The following is a 27,192-nucleotide window of genomic DNA, read 5'->3' as shown; positions in this document are numbered from 1 at the left end:
CATATTTATAGTGTTCGCTGTGCCACACTCTCTGTTCCTGTATGCTCTGGGCTGGGTTCTTATCAGTTTTTTAATTTGATAATTTCTTTGCCAAAATTAAATGCTCCACAAGTAAAAGCACTTTGTACAAATTAGTTAGTTGCCTTTCGACTATTTTTAGAGCTCATCAAAATGATAGAAACGCGTCAATGGGCGCACGTCAGCCACATACAGATACAGATACAGATACAGATGCAGATACAGATGTGAGACACTTTTGGGGACTTGTGCAATCTGTGGGTCGGCGCATTTACCTAAGACCCAATAATTGGATTTACTCAAAGCGTGGCCACTTAATCGATAATGAGCTGACTGCTCCCAAGCTGTGGCACCAATTCGTCTTCGTCATCGTCTTTAACGAAATGCTCAAAATTCAGTCGAAGCATTTAATATGGAGAGTCTCCAGCGACTTAACCGAAATACTACATACGAGCCCAATTAAATGCCCCCAGGGGGCAAGTCATTGTCGCCGTTTTGAACTCACTTTTATGTTTTCTCTCTCACTCTCTCTCACTCTCACTCTCACTCTTACCCTTTCCCTCTCTCTCTCTTTCTGTCTGGGTGCCTAGGAGCATCATTAAGCTGAGCAACCAAAGGCACCTGCCGCTTGGCGACACCGGCCCCCTTCCCTTTCCCCCTTCACCAACGCAAAGCCTCCCCCTCCCCCTGTAACGACTAGTTCAATGCGGAAACTGTAATTACTATTTAAGCATTTTGTAATAGATTTTGGCCTTTTTTGTTTTCATCAACTGTTAACAGTGTGGGTTTTTTGTGCTACTTTTGTTGCTGTTGTTGTTGTTGTTGTTGTCGTTTTCAGTGATTTCGTGATATTTTTTGCATGCACACTTAAGCATTTATGTTGGTCAAGTGTTTGCTTTGCCACTGCCACACGAAACGCTTTAGGGGGTCATCAACAATAAAAGCCACACACAAAGAGACAAACAGTTAACATAAGTTGTAACATAAACACACACACACACACACACACACTTTTATTTATAAGTGTAATTTGGCAAAAATCGAGAAATCAATTTGATAACAACAAATATGCGTCGATGTTTATTTTGCAATTTAAATGCATTCACATTACAGCATGATTATAATTATATGGATAACCTTCCATTGTCTAATTTCGTTTATCTTCGGTTAGACTTTGTGAAACCAGACGCTATGCAAATTCCACAGCTGTCACATCAAATGGCTCATTAATCAATATTCATAACTCTGTGCAAACAAAAGAGAGGCCAACAATAACGAAGAAACATGATGTAGAATATGAAATAACGAATATAAATTGGCACACATACTGAATACATATCTGATGGTGATCCAAGATCTTAATAAATAAATCAATTTCAAGAACTTCAATTAATTTAATTAGTTGCTGTATCTATTTCTATTTTTATATGCTGCTTTATCAAAAGAAAGAACAAAAGAAAAATACACTAATTAGTTGAGTAACTAAATTGATATAGCACCACACCCAACTCTCCTCTTGCCTCTCTTTATTGTTGGGGGTTCCTTTCTTTCTTATCAATCGCATTTTGCTCTCAGATAGTAATCAACAGATGCGATGGTTTCCAATTGTGTTTTCATACTTGTTTTTTCTTTTATTATATTGCTTGTAACCATGCGCGTGTCCCCGAGAAGAATCGGAACTATATAAGAATCGTTTCTGCACTGGAGAGAGCACACTTGATAGAAACTTTCACAGCTCACAATGAAGACCGGTGGGTATTAAAACAGGATTTTTTTTTTTAAATATATATACTCAATATAAACTGACAAATCATGATTGCTTGCAGCCTTTGCTCTGTTCGCCGTTTTGGCTGCTATTGTTGTTTTTGTCAATGCTGACGCTGGTCGCTCGGCCTGCAAGGATGAGTCTGAGATTGGACAGACCTATCCCCATCACTTCGATCCGGCCAAGTACTGGCATTGCGAGACACTGGGCACCCCAGCCACCGAGGTCGACTGCCCCAAGGGATTAGCCTACATGCATCTCCTCAAGGAGTGCATCCCATGGGCCAGTTACATCTGGAAGAAACCCGAGATGCCCCCAACTGTTTACTAAATTTTGAAACAAAATAATAAATAATTGACAACAGCAAAAGACTAATTATTACTATGCGTCGCACATCCTGCAACCTTGAAGAGTTTTGCATAAATGTGAATAGAGATCATGGTTTATGATCATTTAAATGCGATTATTCCGGCAGCAGCAGCCTAAGGCGTATGCGCTATGCACATTAAGTATACGCACAATTATACAACGCTTGCCGTTAGCTATTGCGTTCAGTTATGATTGATGCCGCCACTGAACTTGCCCCACACACACACACACACCGAACTAGTGGTGGTGAGTCAAGTTTGTGTACAATCGTTTTATCAATGCAAAAAAACAAAAAACAAAAAAAACAATAACAAAACAACAACCGCAAAAGCTTCAGTGGCCGCTTTGTGTTGACGTCAACGTCAACGTCGACTTCGACTGCGCAGTCGTGCAAGCGCCACAGCTATTGATGTTATTGTTGTTGTTGTTACTGTTATTGCTGTTATTGTTGTGGTTGAAGAGTGCATTTGACGTTACATAAAATACCGAATTTGAAAACATGTTGGAAGCTTTACTATTTGGCTTCGACGCCGACTGCGCCGCCTGCTGCGAGGCTGGCTTTTGCCTTTGCCCAGTTATGTTGTTCGTTCAGCTTGGCTGGGATACCAGCGCCCGGCATTCGTATAAAAGTGCATGCTCCGCGACACACAACAGAGTAGTTTGCATTCGACTTTCGGCTGAGCAGCATATCATCTTCAGCAAAAAAAAAAACAAAACACACAAAAAACAAAAGAAACAAAAAACCAATCACCCATTTGCACATCATCACACACAATTGCTGTTGCCTTTGAACGGTTAGTTTGTGTTTGTTGTGTGTGTGTGTGTTGCACTAAGGATAACCGTTTAAATTTGCGTTGTTGCTGTTGTGTTTACAAGTGTTTTGCCGTTCGAGCTTTTGTCAAGTGTTAACCCATAATCCACAGAGATTAACATCTATATTTAAGTTCATACTTAAACATCAAGTTTATCGGCATTTTGGATTTGCATACAAAAATACAAGTTTATCTGCAAAGGGTGTATTTATGGCTTAAAAACTTTTTGCGCAAACCGCAAATATTTAAATATACCCATCCTCCCTTGTTGAAGGAGTTTTAAGTCTTGTCTTGGTTAATTTCCAATTTATGTTGGCCCGTCTTACACAATCCGGCAGTCAATGGCCAATTAGAAATGCTTACGCACCGCACATAAGCGCTGAAAAATAATGGAAAATGAACAAAAAGACAAAATATGTTGTTACCACAATGAGCGGGTCAAAACTGTCAGCACTTAAGTGAGCTAAAAATGGAAAATAATTACAATTTGGTGTTTAGGTTTTGGGTTTTTGCTTTTTATTTTGTTTATTTTTTTTAAATTTTTTGCAATAAAGACGACAACAAAACACGCAAGAGTAGCAACAATCGAAAGTGAAAAAAAAATGGCACAGGCCAAAAGAAGAGTGCAACTAACAAAACAAGGCAATAATTGGCAAACGGCAAACTAGAGGAAAATGTGTGCGGCAAGCGTTGTGGCAACACCAAGAGGGATGTAGCACTATGATAGGGTTGTTGCAGCTGTACGAGTTTATATGATTTGATAAAATCTCAGCCAAAGACTGAGGATGAATAAAAGCCATCGGCTTAGGCTTTTGATTCAATTGCTGGCTGGGCAAAACCGAAAAGTTTCACTTCATTCTGCGATTTTGTTTTGGGTCCCAGCATAATTTATTCAAATATGCTCAGAGCTCAAACTAAATTTGAAAACTCGGCGATACGGTCCAACGGCTGGGCGCGAGTTGGGTATATATTGGCAGAGTTCTTGGCATTGATACGAGTGCTGGCTTTGGCTGACTGGCTGACTGCTTGGAGATTGATGAGCGTTTTTGGTGGCCGGCGATTGAGGGTCGAATCCATAGCTGTCCACTCATTTGTCGGTCATAGCCACATGATGAGCATCACAAAAAAAAAACTTATGCAACATTAGCGTAATTTATTTCTTCTTTTGTATTTGGACTTACCTTCTTTTGCTCTCTTTCTCTCTTTTTCGATAGCTTGGCCAATTTGCTAGTGAAACGCACCGCGGCAAGATGAGCTCGTCGTACGCAGTGGTAAGTCTGAGTTGCAGTCGTAGTCGTAGTCGTTGTCTTTGTCGTATTCGTTGTAATGGCCACAACACATTATCCGGATCGGCATAGAAAACTAATTTCCTTGTTTATCTGATTTTTTTGTTTTTTTCTTTTTGTGTGTGGCACACACGCAACTTGTATCTGTAGCTTTTCGGTGTTGTTGCCGCTGTCTTCATCGTCGTTGTCTCGCCACCCGATGTGGCTGCCGCTAAGCGTGAGGCGCCACTGAACAATGCGTATCTGCCACCGTCTTCGGGCAGCCGACCATCGTCCAAGTACGGCGCACCACCACCCAGCTCCTATTTGCCACCCGCTTCGGGTCCGGCGCCATCGTTCAATTCGCGACCAGCTCCGTCCAGCAGCTACTCGGCACCCGGTGCTTCTTCGGGTGGTCCGTATCCAGCGTCGAATCATCACAAGCCCTCCAGCTCATACGGACCACCGTCGCGCCCAGCTCCAGCGCCATCCTCGAGCTATGGTGCACCACCGAGTCGTCCCAGCCAGTCGTATGGACCACCACCACCCCGGAAACATCACTCATCACGTCGTCCCTCATCCAGTTATGGTCCACCGAAATCCTCTGCACCTTCATCTAGCTACGGTGCTCCAGCACCACCTGCACCACCATCCAGCAAGTATGGTCCACCCAAATCGCCATCGAGCAGCTATGGCGCACCATCTCGTCCATCCTCCAGCTATGGGGCGCCCAGCGTGAACAGCTTCGTCCCATTGCCATCAGCACCATCCACCAACTATGGCGCTCCCTCAAAGACGCAGGTGCTCGGCAGCAGTGGCTACACATCGGGACCAGGTGCCCCATCAGCGCCCTCTTCTTCATACGGTGCTCCCTCGTCGGGCTCTAGCTCTTTCCACCCAATATCGCCTCCCTCCTCCAAGTATGGAGCTCCAAGTGGCGGTTCCAGCTCTAGCAGCAGCAGCTTCTCCACTCACCCATCGTTCAGTTCGCCATCCTCATCGTATTCCGCACCAAGCCCAAGCGCAAATAGCGGTGGATCTTATCCAGCAGCTCCTTCAAGCTCTTATGGCGCACCCAGCAAGGGATCAAGCAGCGGTGGACCTTATCCAGCCGCTCCCTCGAGCTCATATGGCGCACCAATCTCCAAACCCTCCAGCTCTTACTCTGCACCCAGTCCCGGAGCCAGCAGCGGTGGACCCTACCCTGCAGCTCCTTCAAGCTCGTACGGTGCGCCCAGCTCTGCTCCATCCAGCTCCTACTCCGCACCAAGCCATGGATCAAACAGTGGTGGACCCTATCCAGCAGCACCATCTAGTTCGTATGGTGCACCGAAGCGGGCGCCCTCTAGCTCCTACTCGGCTCCCAGCCCAGGCGCAAGCAGCGGTGGACCCTACCCAGCCGCTCCGTCCAGTTCTTATGGTGCTCCAAGTACAGGCCCGTCCAGCTCTTACTCCGCACCAAGTCACGAAGCCAGCAGTGGCGGACCTTACCCCGCTGCACCCTCCAGCTCATATGGTGCACCAAGTGCACCAGCACCTTCAAGCTCCTACTCCGCACCAAGCCATGGATCAAGCAGCGGTGGACCTTATCCAGCTGCTCCCTCGAGCTCATATGGCGCACCAATCTCCAAACCCTCCAGCTCTTACTCTGCACCCAGTCCCGGAGCCAGCAGCGGTGGACCCTACCCAGCAGCTCCTTCAAGCTCGTACGGCGCGCCCAGCTCTGGTCCATCGAGCTCCTACTCCGCACCAAGCCATGGATCAAGCAGCGGTGGACCTTACCCATCGGCTCCATCTAGTTCATATGGCGCTCCAAGCTCAGGACCCTCCAGCTCCTATTCGGCACCAAGTCTCGGAGCCAGCAGTGGCGGACCTTACCCCGCTGCTCCCTCCAGCTCATATGGTGCACCAAGTGCACCAGCACCTTCAAGCTCCTACTCGGCGCCAAGCCATGGATCAAACAGTGGTGGACCCTATCCAGCAGCTCCTTCAAGCTCGTACGGCGCGCCCAGCTCTGGGCCATCGAGCTCCTACTCTGCACCAAGCCACGGATCAAGCAGTGGTGGACCCTATCCAGCAGCTCCTTCAAGCTCGTACGGCGCGCCCAGCTCTGGTCCATCAAGCTCCTACTCCGCACCAAGCCATGGATCAAGCAGTGGTGGACCTTATCCATCGGCTCCTTCAAGCTCATATGGCGCTCCAAGCACAGGACCTTCCAGCTCTTATTCTGCCCCAGCTCCAGCAGCTCCGTCCAGCTCATATGGAGCACCGCCATCCAGCTCCTACTCAGCACCTAGTGGAGGAGGCAGTAGCGGTGGACCTTATCCAGCAGCTCCCCCATCTAGCTCATATGGTGCACCGTCCAGCTCCCATTCATCCGGTAGCTTCAGTTCTCATGGTGGCTCTTCTTTCGGATCCTCGTTCGCTTCGTCATCAGCCTCATCGTCATCCTCCAGCGGCGGTGGTTTCTCCACTGGCCCCTTATCCTCCTATAGTGCACCGGCCGCACCGTCGAGCAGCTATGGTGCTCCTAGTGAACCTTCCTCATCGTATGGAGCACCCTCTCAAGACTCTGGATACTCGTACTCGGCGCCCAGCCAAGTGCCAGAGACCATTCAGCAGGGCTACAGCTCCAATGGTGGCTACACTTACCGCAAATAGTGAGCAAGTGAGCCCAGATTCGCTCAAGTGCCTTACAATACTCGTATCCTCATCCCACTCAGTTTCGCTTCATCCCATATCATCAGCTGCTCTCGAAAAACAAAAAAAAACAAGAAAACCCATAAAAAAAAAGCAACAAAGCAAAAACTGTAAATTATTCCCATATTGACAAAATTTCGACCCCGCTTTACGACCCATTGAATGTTAGTTGTAATATGCGTTAGACATTAATACTTATGAATTGTTTAATAAAGATGATGAAAAAATTATTTCTAAAAAAAAAAAAAACAGATTCCCTTCTAAAGTGAGATCTCGCAATGAGTTCCACTCACTTTGTAGACATTGAAGTTCATGAAATGACGTTGGTTAATTGACAGTTGAAGGCAAATCCAAATCCAAAACAGCTTTGCCATTTTGCTATGCAAATTTCCGTAAAAATACCGGATATTCAGATGCCAGTAACAACAGCAGTCGCAGCAGCAGCAGCAGCAGCAGCAATATACACGACAGCAACATCCACAACAGCAGCAATAACAACAGACAACATCAATTAGAGGGCAATTCTTGTGCGACGTCAGATATGAACTTGTGATGGGATGCCTTAGACGACTTGTGGCTAATTAAGAAAACAAGTTAATTGCCCAATTACAAATGCAGCATAATGAATCTTGACTTTGGCGCATTACCACAAAATTAATTTGACAGTGTTTCCCATAAGTATCGCTACTATAACTAACCACAAGACGAGATGATCTGATCTTGTTGTTATCTTCTGCTATTGCATTGTTTGTTTTTTTTTTTTTTGGCTACTTCAATTGCCATTTGCTCTTTAACTTTGGATGGGCCAGCTCTTCACTTCCCCTCTTGGAAACTGCATTTTTATGATGGGAAATTTCCGCTTACGATAATAGAGCAACCATTGTTTGCTGTTGTTTGTTGTAATGTTTGCTGCTGTTACACAAGCCGTAAATAGAGTTGTGTATGTGTCCAAATAAATAAATACACTCCACTTGCGAAATATAATAAATAATTACACGTAATTTGCATCAACAGAGAAACCATTTTAATATATATATATTTGTTATTTATTAAATACTTTTTTTTTCTTCTCTCGTTTTTTTTTTTTATTATTTTGCTATGCTTTAAACATTGATATGTATTTTCGTTTGTTTTTTGGTATAATTTATTCATATATATTGTATATCGTAATCTCGCCTCAGTTTAATAATTAACATAGTTTGTAATAATGCCGCTAATAAGTAATATGTATACATCAATTGATTAGACAACAATAGGTGAACGAAAGTATAACCCCAAGTTTTAACCCAATCAACTATTTAACATCGCATGATTTCTAAATATTTTTTTTTGTTTTTAGTTTTTTTTTGTCTATTTGGAGTACTTTAGTAGTTCGTTCGATGCTCATCCAGCAGTAATTGTAATACATAAAATAGTTGGTGGTTTTGTTTGTTAGTAAGTTGCTTAAACAATTCAATAAAGTTTCTGTCTTCTTTTCTTTTGTTATATACAGTTCGCGTTGCTGCACAATAAAAACAACAAAAAGGAAATCAACACTTGAAGTTGCAAACTTCCATTAACAATTGCTAAAGATAGTTTTCCAAAACAATAACAAAAAACATATACAATATATATATATATATATATATCTGTGAGCGAAAGATAGACAGATATACATTCAGATTTGATAGAAAACTTAAAAACCAGAGACAAATGTAACAATTAACAGTAAGTAACAACAGCAAGAACAGATATAAGTAAATATATGTATATCTTTATGTACGTATGTATATTGAGTTGAGTATGCTTAATGTGGACTCTTTGATGTGTCAAATCTTTGAATTACTTTTCGCTTACAATTCGCTTATATAAAGGTTTAAAAAACGTTATTTTGTTCGAGCAAACATATGTGGCTCAATTCCAAAAAGCAGTCAACATTTAAGTACTTATTACATTTAAAATAGTTTTCACATCAAGTATTAAGTATTTGATCGATTTGAATATATGTATCAAATGTCTCAGATCAACGGGAACAAACTTTAACAAACGAGCCAAGGGCAATTATCGAAACGAACAAATGCAAATCTCTCAATAAAATACATAATACTTATGGAATCGATTTAAATATGGTTTTTGGGAATAAATGTTTAGCTTCTCTCGATAGGTTTATTTCTATTTTTTTTTTTTTTTTTTTGTATTTTGGGATTTGTTTTTTCAGAGGCAGCGCGTGTTTACAATCAATTTGGGTTGCCAATATCGAATATTACCGCAGAGAATCAAAATAGGTTTTCACTTGGTATATGCTTTCTAAATTCAGTGTATCTCCTTCTATATTTGTATATATAAATAGGTATATATGTATAGGTATAACTGTGTATATATATATATGATAATTATATATACGTATTAGGTACTATGACGCAACATTCTCTAATATGTTAGGTATAGTTTCTCTTTTATCTTTTTTTTTCTATGTGTTTAGTTTCTTACTTTTGTGGTATGTTTGCTCTTTGAGAGCAGCTAAAATTCTTTTGCCTATATAACGCTCAATTTACTTATATATCCCGTTTAGGTCGAATAGTATTTTCTCAGTTGCATAGATGATATGTTTATGTTCTGTACGTTAAGTCAGCTTTGATATAAATCTTTCTTTTTCTTTTCTTGTGGAAGGACACATGATTCACATTATATGCACCTATACCTTAAGCACAAATTCATAGAAATGTATTTTAGTATATATTTGCATTTCAATCAAACTACGCCAATTTGTCAATTACACAAACGACATAAACCAATCAAAGTTGAGTAGGACCCAATATAAGTTGTATATATTTTTGAGAGCAGGTCTTCGCTCTTTAATTAATACATAATTGTATTTTTAACATTATTTACATTTCTCGTGGAATGGGAAATGCAATTGATATGTTTTCAGTTACATTCAGTTTTGACATTGATATGTTTATCGATTCGTTTTCAAGTTATCCCTATATAACATTTATACATTTGATATGTGTCGATTGAACTATTTATGTATTTCTCTATTACATTTACTCTATTACTCAAAGCGATACAAAAAAAAAAGAAATGTAACCAGGACATGGAGTAAGCAGTTATCTCCCCGAGAGATCTCTCTATTAGAAACTATACACAAAACTATGGCAAAATGAATATTGTATATAAATTGTGAACGCAACATTCTGCACTTTATACCTGAGCACTTGTGTGTTTAACGTATGCTGAAAATAAATACATTAGATATGTATGTACATATATAGTGTATATATCCATCTAAGAAGCACAACATAAAACGTAGCAAGTTGTGGGACTGTGAGCCTAAACCTAATCTCACCGATAGCATGGAGACCGCTCAGAACGCCGTATTATCCTGCTCCGGTGTGGGCATAGCCATGGCCTGATTTTGACCACCACCACCGCCGGACTTTTGGCCGGTGGCCGTATCCAGCATCTTCTGGACCTGCGCCTGTGCCGTCTGTTGATTCATGCGTCGTGCTTCGGCCACGGGCAAATCATCGTCGGACTCGAGAGCGGGATTGATGCGACCATTGCGCTCATCCTTGCCGGCCATTGTGGCCGCACCGTACGACCGAGCCAGGGGACCAGCCATCACGGACAGCTGTTCGCCGGACTCGGACGGATCACCGACGCGCTGCACATCCTCGGGTATATTGACCACACAGCGGAAATAGTCATAGCTCGGCGGCAGTTTACCCGACTCGAACATCATTCTGTGAAAAATTGATTTTCGCATCAGAGCTAATTGATTAAAGTGATTAGTTGACGTACTTGGTCCACCAGGAGACAAACACCAAGGTGATCAGGCTTATCAGCATGGCCATTGTGCGGAAGGGAAACAGTTGTGTATTCGTCTCCACATCGTAGCCCGGATAGTGGACGAGGGCGGGCAGGCCCAATATGGCCTCGCCACCGGACAGACGAATGCAGAGCGCCACAATGTAAGCCGCCAGGCTGCCATATGTATTACAGTGCTTCTTAAAGTGCACCACCATCAGCAGCTGTGGGAACAAAATGACATACACCAGATCCGAGCACATGGACCTGCACGGAGGAGAAAACATATTTTTGGGTGTACTTAGGTAAATGAGCTGTCAATCAGTTTAAGCTACACTCAGAAAAATGCACTAGAAATACAGTGAACATCAAAAAAAATCAATTTTGCTTATTAAATTTATGAAACACTTTCTTTAAAAGTGAAGCGAATATATTTTTAGCTTCTAAGTAATTTTTATAAGTGCATAAATAATAATTATAGCTCTAAAAACAAATAAACAAAACAAAACAGTTTTTCATTTCTTACTCGATTATTGAAAACATTTATTTGTGTTTTCCTAATAATTATTTTTAAGGGATTTATACATAAAATATCAGCCTCAAATATTTATAGTTTCTCTGTACATTTTGAAAGTATATAAAGGTATCTTTTTGAAGAAAAAAATTAAAAATTCACTTTCTGCATTTTTCAAAATTGCTCGGCATAGTTATAGTTTTCTCAGTGTATGCACACTTACCACAGTCCATAGATGGAGGGTATGGTTAGGGCCATAATGGTTGCCAGAATGCCTACAACAATGATGGAGACGCGCATTACCCAAATGATTTCCATTTCGGAAGCCTTCTGACGGAAAATCAATTTGTAAACATTGCGTGCAAACATCGAGGCGGCGGACAGCACGGAGGAATCCGCCGAGGACATGACAGCAGCGGAGACGGCGCCCAGGCCAAAGAACGAAACGAAATCGGGCGTCAGATACTGCAAGACCATGGGCAATATCATGCTCGTCTCATCCACAGTTAACGGATATGGACCTTTATACTCCGTCTCGTTCCAGGCTGACAGAAAACAGAGAGATTAGCTAACAAAATCGAGCAACTGCTAATTCCAACTCACGCGTCGCCTTGGCAATGGCACCAATGAGCACTGGAGGAATGGCCATCAGGATGCACCCGGCGGCTGCCACATAGGAAAGCAACTGTGCCCGACCCGCCGTCTTGCTGGAGAGCACACGCTGGAAGTACACCTGCCAGGGAATGCCACCAAAGACGAGCAACAGGCCATAGTCTATGTAGAACCAGCGTTGCTTCGGCTCCACATGCCCAATCCAATCCACATCCATGTCGCTCAAGCTGCGCACATGCTCATTGGTCCAGGCAAACGGTATGCACATCCACAGTCCAATAAAGATGCAGAACAGCTGTATGACATCTGTGTAGGCCACCGAATACAGTCCGCCGAACAGTGTATAGAATATGGCAATGCCCGATGACAATATGACCGAGGTGCGATGATCCATGTCAATGATAACGGACAATGTGGCGCCCAGGGCGGCCAGAATGCCTGCGGCCCAAAAGACTTCGCCGCACAGCGCCGGCAGAAACAACAAGCCACCCATTCGCTCACCAAACGAGTCCTGCAGCGGATCCAACATGGTTATATAGCCCTGCTTCCTCATTGGATTGGCAAAGAAAATGCCACCTAAAAGTAGAAAATCGTGAATAAAGAATCAAATATTTTGCACTGATCAACTTACCAAATACCAAGCTGAGGGCATAGCCAAACGGTGCCTGACACCAGACCAGACCCGATGTGTAAATCGCTTCCGCCGTACCGTTAATGTAGCCACCGCCCACCCATGTGGCTAAATGGACGATAAGAGATTAAGCAACAGAGGATACTTCAGCTAGCTTAGACTCACCTGTCATGGTAAATATGCCAACGAATAGACCAATTGATCGTCCAGCCAACATGACCTCCTCCTCGGAATCATTGCCCGCCTGCTTCTTGCGACCTGCCCAGATGCCCACAACAAGGATGAGCAAGTAAAAGAGCACAATGCTCACCACTCCAGCTATGTTGATCATTTTGCTACCCCTTCCTTGATATATAGATATAAATATGTATATATAACGGGTGTTTAGGGTTGCCTGACAAGCGATAACTTCTTGTTGTAAACAAATACTTTTGCTGCAAGAGAGAGATAGCAGTATTGTTATAAATAATGTTGCACGCTTTTTGGAGTCCGGTGCAAGCCTTCAGCAGTTGCATTAAATTGCTTTGAATATAAAACCCCAACAACCCACCAACTATTCGCCTGCCAACCCCATCCCCTCGCCAGCACACGCACCCACATAATGACCAAGGCCAATACACCCAACCCACTGACCTTTACGCAAGGATAACCCAGAAGGATATTCGCTGTTGGCCATTCGCTGTCCTCGCTAATGGATCCAATTAACTAGGAACCACAGTTGTGGAAATACGAGCAACTTTAAAGGGTCCTGTAGTGCAGCTGGCCACCCTTCAGTCTGCGGCACATTTAATAATCCTAAATGACAGCGTCGATTAGACCGGACAAAGTACTCTTCAACCAGATGAGTACATTTCAAGCGTCAGACAGACAGACAGACAGATACATATAGCTGTATATAAATGCCTAAGTAGTCCAGTAGATGTAAGAGTTGACATATGACCCCCAACGTTTTTGGATTCATTCACAAAATGATTTGCAATTAGTCAACTACAAACAAGTAAGAATGCTCTAGTCGAGAGTGGTCGACTAACAGATACGCTGTACTCATCCTCGCGCGGCTTAAGCTGTTTTTCTTCTTCTCTGAGCTATATATACTATATATATAGCGACAACCCAGTAGCACCATCAAGTCTTCTTATATTGTTGTGTATAAATAACTTAAATGACTCCTTTATTTATTACGCAATCCTTTTGCAAGGGCATAAGGATAATGACTTTTAAATGTGTGAAAATGCCCAAAAACAGGTACCTGACCTTTTGTGTTGAAATCAAATATTCTGAGGAAAATACATATTTAATGATGACTTTAATTCTTATAACCAAATCGCAAATCGATATTTGTCGATATTTAGACTAGTTTAGAGACATCGTCCTTAATATTAATGCTGATCAACTTGCTGGCTGATCTATACATTTGCAGCACTTTAAATACAGGGTATAAATAAAATAGAACTCTAAGCGCTTTCCAAAAAAAAAAAATAAAGCAGAAAAACAGAAACCGTCAAGTGTCACACATCGCTGCTCCCAGAGGCAGTCAGAGAGTAGGCAGAGAGTAGGCGCGCAATCTCTGCGCATGTCCCCGTGCATTTGCTGTCAATCGAACTCACCTTCACTACCACAGTGTATGCCTATATATATATATATATATACAAGTATGTGGTGTCACTGTGTACGCCAAGTTCAAAGCAGGCGTTAAGTTATGCGACGAGTCCCGCGTCTCTGCTTTTAACGACGGCAAAATGTGCGCGCCAATCAAATGCGCCTTGGCTTATGCAACATTTCCTAAATACGATGCTTCTTGTTGAGTGCGACTACTTTTCATATTTAGTAGACGAGAGAACAGATCACAGACACGGACGCGACTAACAATCGGTTGATGTAGGAAACAGAGTCTGGCGCGGATTAGTTGAAAGCACGTGATTAACGGCAGTTGCAACAACGGCAGCAATAGCAGCAGCAGCAGCAGCAGTCGCCCCAACGCAGGGACGTCTTTTGAGACGGACTGTTACGCGTTTTAAAATGTAACCCACACATGTGCTCCGGCTATTGAGAAATCACGTGGCGACCGCATTAAAACCAAATTTTATTCAAATATATCAACAAATTCAATTTTTCTTTTTCAGTTTTTTTTTTTTTTTAATTTATATAACACTCGTTAGCATTGAGATTAAATAGGTAGTAGTAGCTTCTATATAGACTTTTCATTAAATTTGAACTGTGAACGAAACCGAAATCGAATCGATTAAATCAATTTATAAATTCGGCTAATTTAAACGACACTTGATTATAAACAACTAAGATTCGACTAAGAAACTCGTCCCACGCACAGCCGTTCGCCGTTCCGACGAAAAGAGTAGCAAAATTATAACTGAATTGGAAGTTCAAGTGCTGGAGCCTTAACAGCGGCAATCAACTGTGCTCCGCTCACACACACACACACACACACACCACAACCGAGTTCATTCCCTATATGTGTGCTGGAAACGTGTAACGTGTATTGGTGTTCATTCGTACCCCTCATTCCCGACCCATGCCAGTGGAAAGCAAATCAGGGGTTGGAACACTCGTCGTCACACGCTCTCTCTCTCCCTCACTCTTTCTCTCTCTCTCCTTGGCGTAGGCATATTACAATAACGTTGGGGAAATTACAGGTGTTTGCTTGCTGGGAGAGTGTGGTGAAAAGCCACTGGCAGTTTGTTAATTCTCAACACGCCCATGTGAAACACGTATAGTGCTTAGTGTCCCACTGAGTCGACAATTAGTTTCGAACTGCCAGCTTTGATGAGCAAGCCTTTATTTTATTGCAATTTCTTAAATCAAAATTCACACTTTTTCTTATCTAATGGAACCGCGCTTGTAAGGCGATCGCTTTGTACCTCCTCTGTTCTCTCTAATAGCGTGAGCCTCAAGTGCCACACGCTTGAGAATGCTTAGAGTGGCACATGTTCATACTTGAACACCCGGACTTGGCGCAAAACGGTTTTAACTTTAAATTCACATTTATTCATTTTATGTTACACACAGCACATACACTTAAGCAACCTTAGCACAGCAAATAAAATGTAATAGTCAGAAATACTTGTACAGCGGTTACTCGCCAATTTGTGCTACTAGATTTTTATTTTAGTTTTAGATTTAGATTAACATTTATATTATAAGTCTTACTAAAAATTCTAAATATATTTTTCTAATCATTTTTACAATATTTGTCTTTTACTCATTTGATTTGAGTAAATATTTTTAAAACAATGTCACTTAAATGTAAAAAAGGCAAAGAATAAAATAAGAAATGAGTTTGAAATCTGTCTAATGCTAATCATATAAAAGCCTTCTATTTTCGAATGACCACTGTACAAACAAGTCTTTAGGCATGACCAAATATCAGCCTTTTTACATGCATTGGTAATAAGCTTAGCGAAAGTTAATACGTTAATAGTAATGAGCTTATCATAAACTGGTTAATTTCGCCACCTATTAACCAAATATAATTATATCATTTGTGGTTTTTTGATCATTTATTCTTAGTGCTAGGCAAATGGTTTTTTCTAGTAGCCGAATTTGTCGTTCAAATGTGTGAAGCCATCGCCCCTTTGGTCAGACGGTGGCACCCACTTGGCGTACTTCTCGATATCCTCGTGCTCGGCCAGCTCATGGAGATCCATGTCCACATCCTGACGCTGCTTGCTGTTGTTGCGTTGTCGCGCACGCTGACGTCGTTTCTTGTGGGCAGCCAACTCCTCGGCGCTCTGCTCCTCGGCAGCGTCTGCAAGTGCTGTGGTGTCTGTGACTGCTGTTGCATCCTCTACTGTTTCAGCGGGCACCACTTCCGCTGTCGAGTCAATTGTCGGCACCACATTACATGTGTTTGTTACATCCGGATCTGTGAGTGACTTGTCCGTGTGTGTTTCCGAATCGACCGTTGACTTGATTTCCTTTGTATCCTCACTTGCTGATGGCTTTGTTATTGTTTCCGCTGCAAACTTCGTGGACGTCGCCATGTCCGTCTTCTCCTCTAACTCCTCGTCTTCTTCGACTTCCTCATCATCGGATGCAAACACGTTCGTTTGCACTTTGGCTCGGGTGCTGACCAGTGGTTTAACCACTTTGAATTTACTAAACTGATTTCGCTTGCCAATTATTGGCAGCTGTTTTTTGGCTGCATTTGTCTCCTGTGTCTTGTTCCTCAGCATTGAGCCACTGGGCATGGCTAAAGAAAATGCCGTAGGCTTGGCTATTCTTATGAGTCGTTCTAACCTCTGCTGTTCAGATTTTATGCGCTGCTCCTCAAGCTTGAAAAAAGCAAACAGATTAAATATAAAAATGTTTACAATTCAAATTTCACAACTTACCCGCAACTTTTTTATCTCCGTTTTATCCACTTGCGGCACATTTCCAGAGAGTGTATCCATGAAATTGTCCAGATCATCGCTGGCACTCTCTTGCTTAACAGCCAGCTCCTTCAAACGCTTCTCGTTCTGCTGGTAAGCCAAAATCTCTTGCTCCACTTTTAGCTGCTCCAAATTCAGCTCGAATTCCTGCTTAAGCTAAAATTGAAGAACATTAATTAATTTCTATTTGGATTAATGGGTATTACTGGCTTACCAAATCATCATAGGTAAGTGTCACACTTGCGGATGCATTAGCCTTGCGTAGTTTTTTTCTGGCCACATCGCCAGTGCGATCCCAGAACTCATCTTCGTCATCGGAATCGCCCGTTTTCAAATTCTTGCGCTTTTGCGACTCCTGATTAGCCTGCCGCAGAACACCGTGTCGATCGAGAGTGCGGCATGCCTCCAGTGCACACTGCACCACGCAATCCTTCTTGCGTCCCTTGTGTGTGACCTCGACAACAATGGGTCTGCCATTGGTATCGTCTAGCGGCAGCTCTACTCGGCATACGAATGAGCCCTGGGACAACTCATCGCATTTGTACTCCAGATTGAGGCCTTCGCGCTCAAAGAAGCCACGCAACGTTCGCTTGGGATCGTCGAAGAAGAGATCCTCGTTGTTAGAACTGGCATATGGATTGTGTGTCAGATCCGTCTCCTCATCGGCATCCTCGCTCATGCCCCAGCTGGCGCCTTCATTGCGCTCACGCTCCTCAGCCTCGAGGGCTTTGCGCGCCTTCTCTGTGGCAGCCAAGACAACTTGTTGTTCCCGCCGCTCGCGTATCTCCGTAATTGTTAGCTCTGATTCAGGCTCCTCATCCTCACGGGGACCCTGCAGTATGTACACCCGTGTGCTGCTGCCCAGCTTGAGCATGTGACCAACACGAATGCGTATATAGACACGTGGCGGCAAACGTTGTTTGTTGAGAAAGGTGCCATGTGTGCTGCCCAGATCGTAGATGTACCAGCCCTCGGATTGATCGGATATTGGCAAATTGTCAGCACTGAAGACATCATCATCACTGCCTGCATTGCTAGACGGCTTCGGTTTGTATTGGAGCACGGCATGGAAGCGTGATATTGTTGGATGCGCCATGGCAACATCATTTTCCGGGAGACGTCCAAAGGTCCAGATCGCCTGATGCTGTAGATCCTTGACCTCGTCAATGATTTGGCCCGATTTGAGCACTTCGAATCTATATATATCGTGTGCAGCTGGCGGGCGGGACCACTTTGGCACTTTGTACAAGCAACTGCTACTGTTTGGATTCGATTTTGGAGCTGGTGGCGGCGGCGGAGGCTCGGCGGGTTTCTCGAGTGCAACAGGCTCTTGGTATTTGAATATGGGAGTGACTGGCAGGCCGGGCACCTTGAATTCGTCCATGCTGCAATTCAATTATCGCATATATGCAATGCGTATTGACTGTTTTTCAATTTATTTATTATTGTTTGTGGACCTTAAGAAATCTTTGCAGCTATGTGCACACAGACTGTTGATACACATATCGGTATTGTTGATAACTTTATTTCTCAACACTGATTTCTGTATTGCATGCATCATCGATAATATCCTTACTATCGATATTTGTGTAACCATCGCACTTTCTTATGAATTAAAACATGCTAGCAAAATACTCTTAAGTTCACAAGTTTGAATTTAATTTAATCTTAAATTGACACAATTATGTTTCTCATTAAACTTTATATGTGTAGTTTTTTGTAAACTATCGTTTTCAACTTGGCGCCAAAAGTTGGCCGATTCGATTATCATCGATATCGATACTACTAAAAATACTGACACACTGTCAATGAAGTTGGCAGGCCGCTGTCGGAAGTCCGCGGAAATTATTTATTTTTGTTTTTTGTTTAAGCTAATTTTCTTAATTTTTTAAATTGTATTATAATAGAATATTAAATTACAATTGGAAGTGATGGCGTTTTCGCAATCCTTTGGATTTAGCGACAGTACGTTCATGAAACTAGAGAACGATTTAAAAGGCCCACAAGCAGAAAAACTCAGGAATAACAATAACAATCAACTAACAAGTGGCTTGGAAATCATCCAAGAATCTCCGCCCAAATTTAAATCGAGACCTCAACGTCTGTACACCCAGTCCACCGTGAATAGATCGAATGTGTCACAGCGCCAGCAATTTCGACGCAGTAAATCCGACTCCAAGCTGGGGCGGATAACAGGAGCAGCAACAAAAACAAACGGCAGCTGTGAACAATACTTGCAGTTCTTTAAGGATGATTTTTCGCTAACACGAAACCAGGAGCAGACCAAGGGCAAGCAGGCAGACACATCACAAATGCGTGTCTCCCAAATCCTTACAAACTTGGATGCAGACGACGAAGTGTTTGCAAGTAACTCGCAAAATGTCAGCACCACATCGGTTTTTGAGGCGCAAATTTGCACAGAAGATGTTTTCGGCACGGATACGGAAACGGAAACAGTTGAGAGAACTAATCATTCACCCATTGAATTGGCGAATCTCGATGAGAGCAGTTTTCTACTGCCAGTTAGGGATGCGGAGGCGTCACAGCAACTCCAAAAGGATCTGATGCGCAGCCGTTGCGAAATGGCCAAGCAGAGTGTCGCCCATTGCCAGAGATTCACTCAGAACTTGAGCAGCATGTCACCAAATCAGTTGTACCTATCACCCAGCAGTCCAGCCTTCACAAGGGATTCAACCGCCACAAGGGATTCAACCACCACAAGTGATTCAACTATTACAAAGGATTCATTACCCGCCACAAGAGATTCACCCGCCCAAAATCCCATAGATTTGAAGGCGCTCAAGCTGATTTCCGCCTGGAATCTGCCGCACAGTGTGCTCGGCGAGTACAAGAAGAAGGGTGTCGTCCAAATGTTCGACTGGCAGGTCGAGTGCCTCTGCAAGCCCAAAGTGCTCTTCGAGCACTCGAATCTAGTCTACTCGGCGCCAACATCCGCTGGCAAAACACTTGTCAGTGAAATTCTGCTGTTGAAGACGGTGCTGGAGCGTGGTAAAAAGGTGCTGCTCATCCTGCCCTTCATTTCGGTGGTGCGGGAGAAGATGTTCTATCTGCAGGATCTGCTAACGCCAGCCGGCTACCGGGTGGAAGGTTTCTTTGGGGGTTACACGCCGCCGGGCGGATTCGAGAGCATTCACGTGGCCATCTGCACAATTGAGAAGGCCAACTCGATTGTTAACAAATTGCTGGAGCAGGGCAAACTGGATGAGATTGGCACAGTGGTCGTGGACGAGGTGCATCTCATTTCGGATGCGGGTCGTGGCTACATCCTGGAGCTGCTGCTCGCCAAGGTGCTGTATATGTCCCGCAAGCATGGGCTACAAATCCAGATTATAACCATGTCGGCCACATTGGCCAATGTGCAACTGCTCCAGCAGTGGCTCAACGCGGAACTCTACATCACAGATTACCGGCCGGTGGCGCTGCAGGAGATGATCAAGGTGGGCAACAAGATCTACGACAATCAACTGCGTTTCTTGCGCAACATCAGCAGCAGCTCCGAGGTGCCGCCACTAGGCAACGATGCGGATCATGTGGCCCAGTTGTGCATCGAAACGTTGCTCGAGGGCTGCTCCGTCGTTGTCTTCTGTCCCTCCAAGGACTGGTGCGAGAATCTGGCCGTGCAGCTGGCCACTGCAATGCATGCGCTCATCAAATCCGACAGCAAATTGGCCAAACGTTTGCGCTCCCAGCTCAACACGGAGTCCATTGAGGTTGTGAAACAACAGCTGCGAGATATACCCACAGGTAGCTGAGTGACTGCTTCCTTAGTTAATTTAATATGGTATTATTTGCATTTTGGTTTCTTTGCAATTGTTTTCCTTGATCTTTTAGCTTACGCACAAGTCTTCCATCCAAATCATTAGATAAATTAAAGTTATCTTAATTTTAAGCATTGCCATTAACTGTCCAGGTGTATATTTACTTACTTACTGGGCTCGCTGATGCTTCCTTCTGTCTACTACATAGACTTGCACTTGCATCATTAAACCCTTCAAGAATTAAAGATTAAACTACTCAACAGGTCTTGATGCGATCATGTCCAAGGCGATTACGTACGGCTGTGCCTTTCATCATGCCGGACTCACCACGGAGGAGCGGGACATTGTGGAGGCGAGCTTTAAGGCGGGCGCTTTGAAGGTGATTGTCGCCACGAGCACTTTGAGCTCGGGCGTTAATCTGCCGGCACGTCGTGTGCTCATCCGATCGCCCTTGTTTGGTGGCAAGCAGATGAGTTCGTTGACCTACAGACAGATGATTGGTCGCGCTGGACGCACCGGCAAGGACACACTGGGCGAATCCATACTCATTTGCACGGAGAGCAATGCGCGCATCGGACGCGAACTGGTCACGGCTCAACTGAAGCCCATTAGATCCTGCTTAGATCTGGACGGAAGCGTAAGCAGCATAGCAAAACTCAAGTGTCCCATAAATATTTAATTATAAAAGTTTACAGACGCATCTGAAACGGGCGCTGCTTGAGGTCATCTCATCCGGAGTGGCTAGCAGCAAAAAAGACGTTGATAGCTTCTTCAATTGCACTCTGCTTAGTGTGCAAAAAACGTTGAATCCACAGGTGGAAAAGGAGACAGAAGATGAGGATAAGGATGAGGATGAAGCACATTACATAACTGATGCATTGGATTTCCTGGTTGAGTACGAATTTATACGTTTGCAAACGGACGAGGAGACGGACACCGAGCACTATGTTGCCACGCGCTTGGGCGCTGCTTGTCTAGCCTCATCGATGCCGCCAACCGATGGCCTAATCCTCTTTGCAGAGCTGCAAAAGTCGCGTCGTTGTTTTGTCCTCGAGTCGGAACTGCATGCCGTGTATCTAGTTACGCCATATTCGGTGTGCTATCAACTGCAGGATGTGGACTGGCTGCTCTATCTGGACATGTGGGAGAAACTGAATCCCGCCATGAAGAAGGTGGGCGAACTGATCGGTGTCAAGGAGGCGTTCCTCGTGCGCGCCATGCGTGGCCAGACGAAACTTGACTACAAACTCATGCAGATACACAAGCGGTAAGTGGTGGGGTAGAGAATAAGCCCAAATGCCGTCATTAGTTATGTCCTTCTCTATGCAGCTTCTACACAGCGCTGGCGCTGCAGGAGCTGGTCAACGAGACACCCATCAATGTGGTGGCTCACAAATTCAAATGCCAGCGCGGCATGCTGCAGAGTCTTCAGCAGATGGCCTCCACCTTTGCTGGCATTGTGACGGCCTTTTGCAACTCGTTGCAGTGGTCAACACTCGCCCTGGTTGTGTCCCAGTTCAAGGATCGCCTCTACTTTGGCATCCATCGCGATCTCATCGATCTGATGCGTCTGCCCGACTTGACGCACAAGCGTGCCCGATTGCTTCACGATGCGGGCATCACCAGTCTCGTGGAGCTGGCTGGCGCCAATCTGCTTGCTTTGGAGCAGCTGCTCTTCGATTCGCTAAGTTTTGACTCGGCCAAGCAGCAGGAGCATGAAGACGCCATTGAGGCAGCTAAACGCAACTCGGCGAGGAATTTCTTCATAACGGGCAAGGCGGGCATGACAGTTGCCGACGCTGCAAAGCTGCTCATCCAGGAGGCGCGACTGTTTGTGCAACATGAGATTGGTGTGCGCAACATCCAGTGGACACAAGTGGCCGCCAGCTCCAAGGCAATAAGTGATGACAATTCAAAAGTAATTGAGCTGCACATGTCACTGGAGGAGCAGGAGCAGGCTAAACAACGTGCTCCAGCCAGCTCTAAGACAACAGAAAGCTGTAGCAATTTAAAAGTAGAAGAGTTGCATATGTCAGTGGAGGAGGATTCGGCTAAACAGCAGCCTCCAGCAGCTGTGATGAACTCAGAAGTCAAGGGCAAAACTCTAGAAATCTTCAAGGCTAAGCAAATGAGTCCGGCAGCTCTTTTGAGATCAGAACGCAAGCTCAAAACTCTAGACAGCTCCAAGGTAACAAGTGATAACATAAGAAAAGTAAATGAGTTGCACCTGTCACTTGAGAAGGTCCAGAATCAGGCTAAACAACAACCTCCAGCAGCACTGATGAGCTCAGAACTTAAGCGCAAAACTCCAGACAGAGCCGAGAGGCTGAGCAAGGTGCGCAAGATTGAGCAAGCAAGTCCTGCGACCAGGCAGTCAATAAAACCAGATGAACCTGTAATAAAAAATTCGATAACCCAAAAGTCGAATCCACCAGCGAGTCCGAAAGTGCTCACCGAACGTAACCCGATCAGCTCCAGCACCAATGTACCAATTGTCCAGGTAGAGGAGAAGCCCAGCACAAGCGCAGCCAGCCGCAATGAGCTGCTCAGAAAGCAGATTGAGGACCGTCGTCATGCGGCCCTGATGAAAATCAACCAGAGACGCGCCGCAATGGAAAACATGCGCCAAGGTCTGCCCGGCAATGCGCCAGCAGAGATTCTACCCGGCTGTACGCCTGACAGGAATATTGTAAGGCAATTCCAAACAGAGACGAGTAGCATAAAGGAGAATCTGAATGCAAAAGAATTACGAACTCAAACGCCACACGACAAAAGCAGGAATAACACACCCACTCAATTGCCACGACGTAGTCCACGTAATCATCAAAGCACTGGCTCAGTTCTGGTGCCAAACAAATCAACTGTTTTCGAGCAGGATCTGTTTGCGGGCGAGGACGACTCCTTTATGCTAAACACAGGTCTAACGGCAGCGCTGACCGCAGCGGAAAGTAAAAGCCACGCGGAAGCCGATGAGATTCCCAGTTCGCAGCCAAAAGAATCACCGGACAGATGCACTGTTCTAACCCCACATGCCTCACGGCTTATGCGCTCCTGTCAGCTGCGCTCGAAGCGACGTCAGAGTCCCAAACCCGAACCGCAACCGGAACCGGAGTCCGCATCGAGTGGTGGCTCCTCCATCGAGCTCTCAAATCTGTCCATGGAGAACTCGCTGATAAAGCAACCACTGCAGCTGAATGCATCGCATATACTCAGCTGCTCCAAGACGGATGAGAACGCATCCAGTTTCAGTAGCATCGATGTCATTGATATATGCGGCAACAAAGACTTGTTCCAGCTGGCATTCGGTGAACTGCAGCGGGCAACGCGTTGTGGCTTCAGCGTTGGATTGCAGGCGCAGGCGGGCAGACGCAAGCCATTAATTGGCGCCAATCTGTTGATCAACCAGGTGGCGGCGGCGGCACAACGTGAGGCAGCTGCTGGCACCCAGATCAACTTTCAGGTGGATGACAGCAGTTTTGTGGCCGGAGTTGCCTTTTGCCTGGCGGATAATGTCATCTACTGGCTTAACATGCAGTCCGAGGAAGGGCAACAGCAACAGGATCATCTAATCAGCAGCAGCATGAAAGTGGAGCAATTGTGCCGTTTGATGGGGCGACAGGAGCTAACACTCCTGACGCACGATGGCAAGGAGCAGCTGAAGACGCTGCGGCAAGTGCTGCCCCAATTGGAGAGGATGAACGTTCAGCTCGAGGATCCCAAAGTGGGCAACTGGCTGCTACAGCCGGATAAGATGCTTAGCTTTCAAAATTTGGTAAATATAGAATTATTATTTATGCGTTTCCCATTTGTGTTGAGCTTCGATTCCAATGCAGTGCCAGCAATTTGCACCGGAGTGCACGGCTCTATCGAATCTATGCGGCAGTGGTCGCGGCTATAGTAGCTATGGCCTGGACGCCAGCAGCGCCATCATGGCCAAGGTGCGCGCCTCCATCGAGGCCTGTGTCACTGTGCACATACTCAACGGGCAGATCGAGAATCTCGAGCGGATTGGCACGGGACAGTTGCTCAAGTTCTTTCGAGGTAGATGCATCACACTCTCAGCAGCTCCTCTCTCCCTAACTTTCTCCAACTCGTTGCAGAATTGGAGATGCCCATACAAATTTCGCTGTGCCACATGGAATCCATTGGTTTCCCAGCCAAGGGGCATCGTTTGCAGACTCTCTTCCAACAGATGTTGGCCACCATGAAGAAACTGGAGGCGAAAATCTATGAGCTGCATGGTTCGCGTTTCAATTTAGGCTCCACGCAAGCGGTGGCTAAAGTGCTGGGATTGCATCGCAAGGCAAACGGACGCATCAGCACATCGCGTCAGATTCTGGAGAAGCTGGACTCGCCCATGTCGCAGCTGATACTCAACTATCGGAAGCTGAGCATGCTGCTCTCAAAGAACATGCAACCACTGCTGAAATGCTGTCAGGCGAACCGAGTGCACGGCCAGAGTATCACCTATACGGCCACGGGGCGCATCTCAATGTCGGAGCCCAATCTGCAGAATGTGGCCAAAGACTTTGAGATCCAGCTGGGTGCAGAGAAAATCAATATATCGTGTCGCAGCGCCTTTGCACCAATGGATGGGAAACGGTGTCTGCTCTCCGCCGATTTTTGTCAGCTGGAGATGCGCATTTTAGCGCACCTGTCGCAGGATCAGGCACTGCTCAAGGTAATGAACTCGCCGCAGGATCTGTTCACAGCCATTGCGGCGCATTGGAATAAAATACCCGAGTCGGAGGTGTCCGAGCAACTGCGCAACGGCACCAAGCAGATCTGCTATGGCATTGTCTATGGCATGGGCATGCGCAGCCTGGCCGAATCACTCAAATGTACAGAGCAGGAGGCACAGATGATCTCAGAACAGTTCCATTTGGCATATGCCGGCATCAAGTGAGTCTATGTTGTATACCCAAATAATAATTCGATGCGTTACAACTTATTTCTGTAATCTATATTCACAGAGCCTATGCCATGAAAGTGGTCAAGTTTGCGAGGAACAATGGCTACGTGGAGACGATAACGGGTCGACGTCGCTATCTGGATCATATCAACAGTGGCGAGCCACAGATAAAAAGTGCGTATTTCAGTTAGATTTTCTTTTCATTTTGCTTAACGCATTTCTTGTGCAGATCAAGCCGAGCGCCAGGCGATCAATTCCACTATCCAAGGCTCGGCGGCAGATATTGCGAAAAGTGCCATTTTGCGCATGGAAAAGAATATTGGACGTTATCGGGAGAAGCTGGGCTTGGCGGAAAATGCCGTCAATTTGGTGCTGCATCTGCACGATGAACTCATCTTTGAGGTGCCCGTGGATAAGGCGAAGAAAGTGGCCAAAGTCCTCAGTCTGACGATGGAAAACTGTGTCAAATTAAGTGTGCCGCTCAGGGTGAAGCTAAAAATAGGTCGCAGCTGGGGTGACCTACAGGAGGTCAACGTTTAGTGCTTTTATTGATTGACATATGTTTTACAAATGATATTTATTATTCGTTTTGTTCTTTCAGTTTTATTTAGCTTGTTTTTGTTCCCACTCAGTCCATGAGCCAGCATAGGCTACGGCGCTGCAAATTAGAGCACGTTTTAATAAATATACATTCTTATGTATCAGCATGACTGTGCATATTTCTTACTTGGTAAATCCCAGCGTCTTGGCCAAATTCGCAGCACGTGCCGCACGCCCGCCTGCCTTGCAAGAGAATATCATCACAGCGTCCGTGGACGGCTTAGCGCGTCCATACGACGTCTTGAAGTCGCCATCAGGTAAATTGAGCGCCTTTTCAAGATCAGGCACTGACATAAGGAAAACATAAAAGTAATCAGTATGACATCATTTTGTTCTTGTAATTAATTATTCTATGTGTCTTAACTACTTACGCGGTATATTAATGCTAGCCGGTAATGTGCCAGTCTCTTCTAGTTCAGATTTGTTGCGAACATCGAATAAATATTTCGAGGGTTCGTTGGGAATGTTTTTGACTTCTTCGTAGGTTGCCATTTTAGTTACTGATTAAAATGGTCAGTTCAATATGCTCAGGTAACAGAAAATTTGGGACTATCAGGTAAACGACCAATTGAAATGAATGCCGAAATTTGTTTTCGATTGGCAGCATGTATATCGAAAGCTATCAACGAAAAAGGCAGTGTGACCACATTTTGCCAAATTTAGTGTTATATTTAAAAGCACATTTTAAAAATGTTTCGTTTTATTTGTAATTTACACATTTTCTTTTAAAGTAATTTATCAATTCACATTATTAATATTCAAGAATTCACTAAATAAGAAGCAAAGTTAATAATTTGCTTTACTAAATCAACAATAAAATTGCACAATTCTCATTGCATGCGCAGAGCATTTTGATAAATTAAACAAGATTGCAAATAAATATGTTACTTTTAAACCAACTTCAATGCATTGTGTATAAATATGTATGTATATATTTATATATATATATACATTATTATGTATATAAAATATGTATATCAAAAGTGGCTCAGTTTTGTTGCAAACTTCAAAGGGCATAGACATATTTTAACCTACATG

The 27,192-nt window shown here is 44.5% G+C and overlaps 6 protein-coding genes across 7 annotated transcripts; 3 read left to right on the top strand and 3 right to left on the bottom strand.

Moving 5' to 3' along the window:
* The first annotated feature begins 1,748 nt into the window (after positions 1-1,748).
* On the top strand, positions 1,749-2,152 carry LOC6567390. Its single transcript, XM_001993848.2, has 2 exons — positions 1,749-1,769; positions 1,845-2,152. Exons 1-2 carry the CDS (start codon positions 1,760-1,762, stop codon positions 2,111-2,113), a joined length of 279 nt encoding a protein of 92 aa, XP_001993884.1. The 5' UTR covers positions 1,749-1,759; the 3' UTR covers positions 2,114-2,152.
* A 2,031-nt stretch (positions 2,153-4,183) lies between these two features.
* On the top strand, positions 4,184-7,110 carry LOC6567391 (pro-resilin). Its single transcript, XM_001993849.3, has 2 exons — positions 4,184-4,235; positions 4,401-7,110. Exons 1-2 carry the CDS (start codon positions 4,215-4,217, stop codon positions 6,888-6,890), a joined length of 2,511 nt encoding a protein of 836 aa, XP_001993885.2. The 5' UTR covers positions 4,184-4,214; the 3' UTR covers positions 6,891-7,110.
* A 1,478-nt stretch (positions 7,111-8,588) lies between these two features.
* On the bottom strand, positions 8,589-14,605 carry LOC6567392 (high-affinity choline transporter 1). 2 transcript variants are annotated; one of them, XM_032740115.2, is made up of 8 exons: positions 14,083-14,605; positions 12,641-12,909; positions 12,476-12,583; positions 11,836-12,420; positions 11,456-11,777; positions 10,713-10,985; positions 10,258-10,654; positions 8,589-10,144 (listed from the first exon to the last, which is right to left on the bottom strand). In XM_032740115.2, the coding sequence occupies exons 2-7, from the start codon at positions 12,804-12,806 to the stop codon at positions 10,276-10,278; spliced, it is 1,833 nt and encodes a 610-aa protein (XP_032596006.1). In that variant the 5' UTR covers positions 12,807-12,909; positions 14,083-14,605; the 3' UTR covers positions 8,589-10,144; positions 10,258-10,275. The 2 variants fall into 2 exon arrangements, with proteins under 2 accessions (XP_032596006.1, XP_001993886.1); XM_001993850.3 differs by having other exon boundaries at positions 8,589-10,654.
* A 1,380-nt stretch (positions 14,606-15,985) lies between these two features.
* Positions 15,986-18,321, bottom strand: LOC6567393 (kanadaptin). The gene is made up of 3 exons (XM_001993851.3): positions 17,078-18,321; positions 16,825-17,019; positions 15,986-16,764 (listed from the first exon to the last, which is right to left on the bottom strand). The coding sequence occupies exons 1-3, from the start codon at positions 18,245-18,247 to the stop codon at positions 16,021-16,023; spliced, it is 2,109 nt and encodes a 702-aa protein (XP_001993887.1). The 5' UTR covers positions 18,248-18,321; the 3' UTR covers positions 15,986-16,020.
* A 455-nt stretch (positions 18,322-18,776) lies between these two features.
* On the top strand, positions 18,777-26,264 carry LOC6567489 (DNA polymerase theta). The gene is made up of 8 exons (XM_001993852.2): positions 18,777-20,628; positions 20,906-21,279; positions 21,338-21,909; positions 21,972-24,414; positions 24,476-24,683; positions 24,743-25,544; positions 25,616-25,728; positions 25,784-26,264. Exons 1-8 carry the CDS (start codon positions 18,795-18,797, stop codon positions 26,092-26,094), a joined length of 6,657 nt encoding a protein of 2,218 aa, XP_001993888.1. The 5' UTR covers positions 18,777-18,794; the 3' UTR covers positions 26,095-26,264.
* On the bottom strand, positions 26,065-26,753 carry LOC6567490 (rhodanese domain-containing protein CG4456). Its single transcript, XM_001993853.2, has 3 exons — positions 26,526-26,753; positions 26,282-26,441; positions 26,065-26,212 (listed from the first exon to the last, which is right to left on the bottom strand). Exons 1-3 carry the CDS (start codon positions 26,644-26,646, stop codon positions 26,158-26,160), a joined length of 336 nt encoding a protein of 111 aa, XP_001993889.1. The 5' UTR covers positions 26,647-26,753; the 3' UTR covers positions 26,065-26,157.
* Positions 26,754-27,192: the final 439 nt, after the last annotated feature.

The sequence above is a fragment of the Drosophila grimshawi genome, unplaced genomic scaffold (genome assembly GCF_018153295.1).
Source record: "Drosophila grimshawi isolate 15287-2541.00 unplaced genomic scaffold, ASM1815329v1 contig_311, whole genome shotgun sequence".
Taxonomy (NCBI): domain Eukaryota; kingdom Metazoa; phylum Arthropoda; class Insecta; order Diptera; family Drosophilidae; genus Drosophila; species Drosophila grimshawi.
This window is presented reverse-complemented; position numbering and strand designations above follow the sequence as displayed.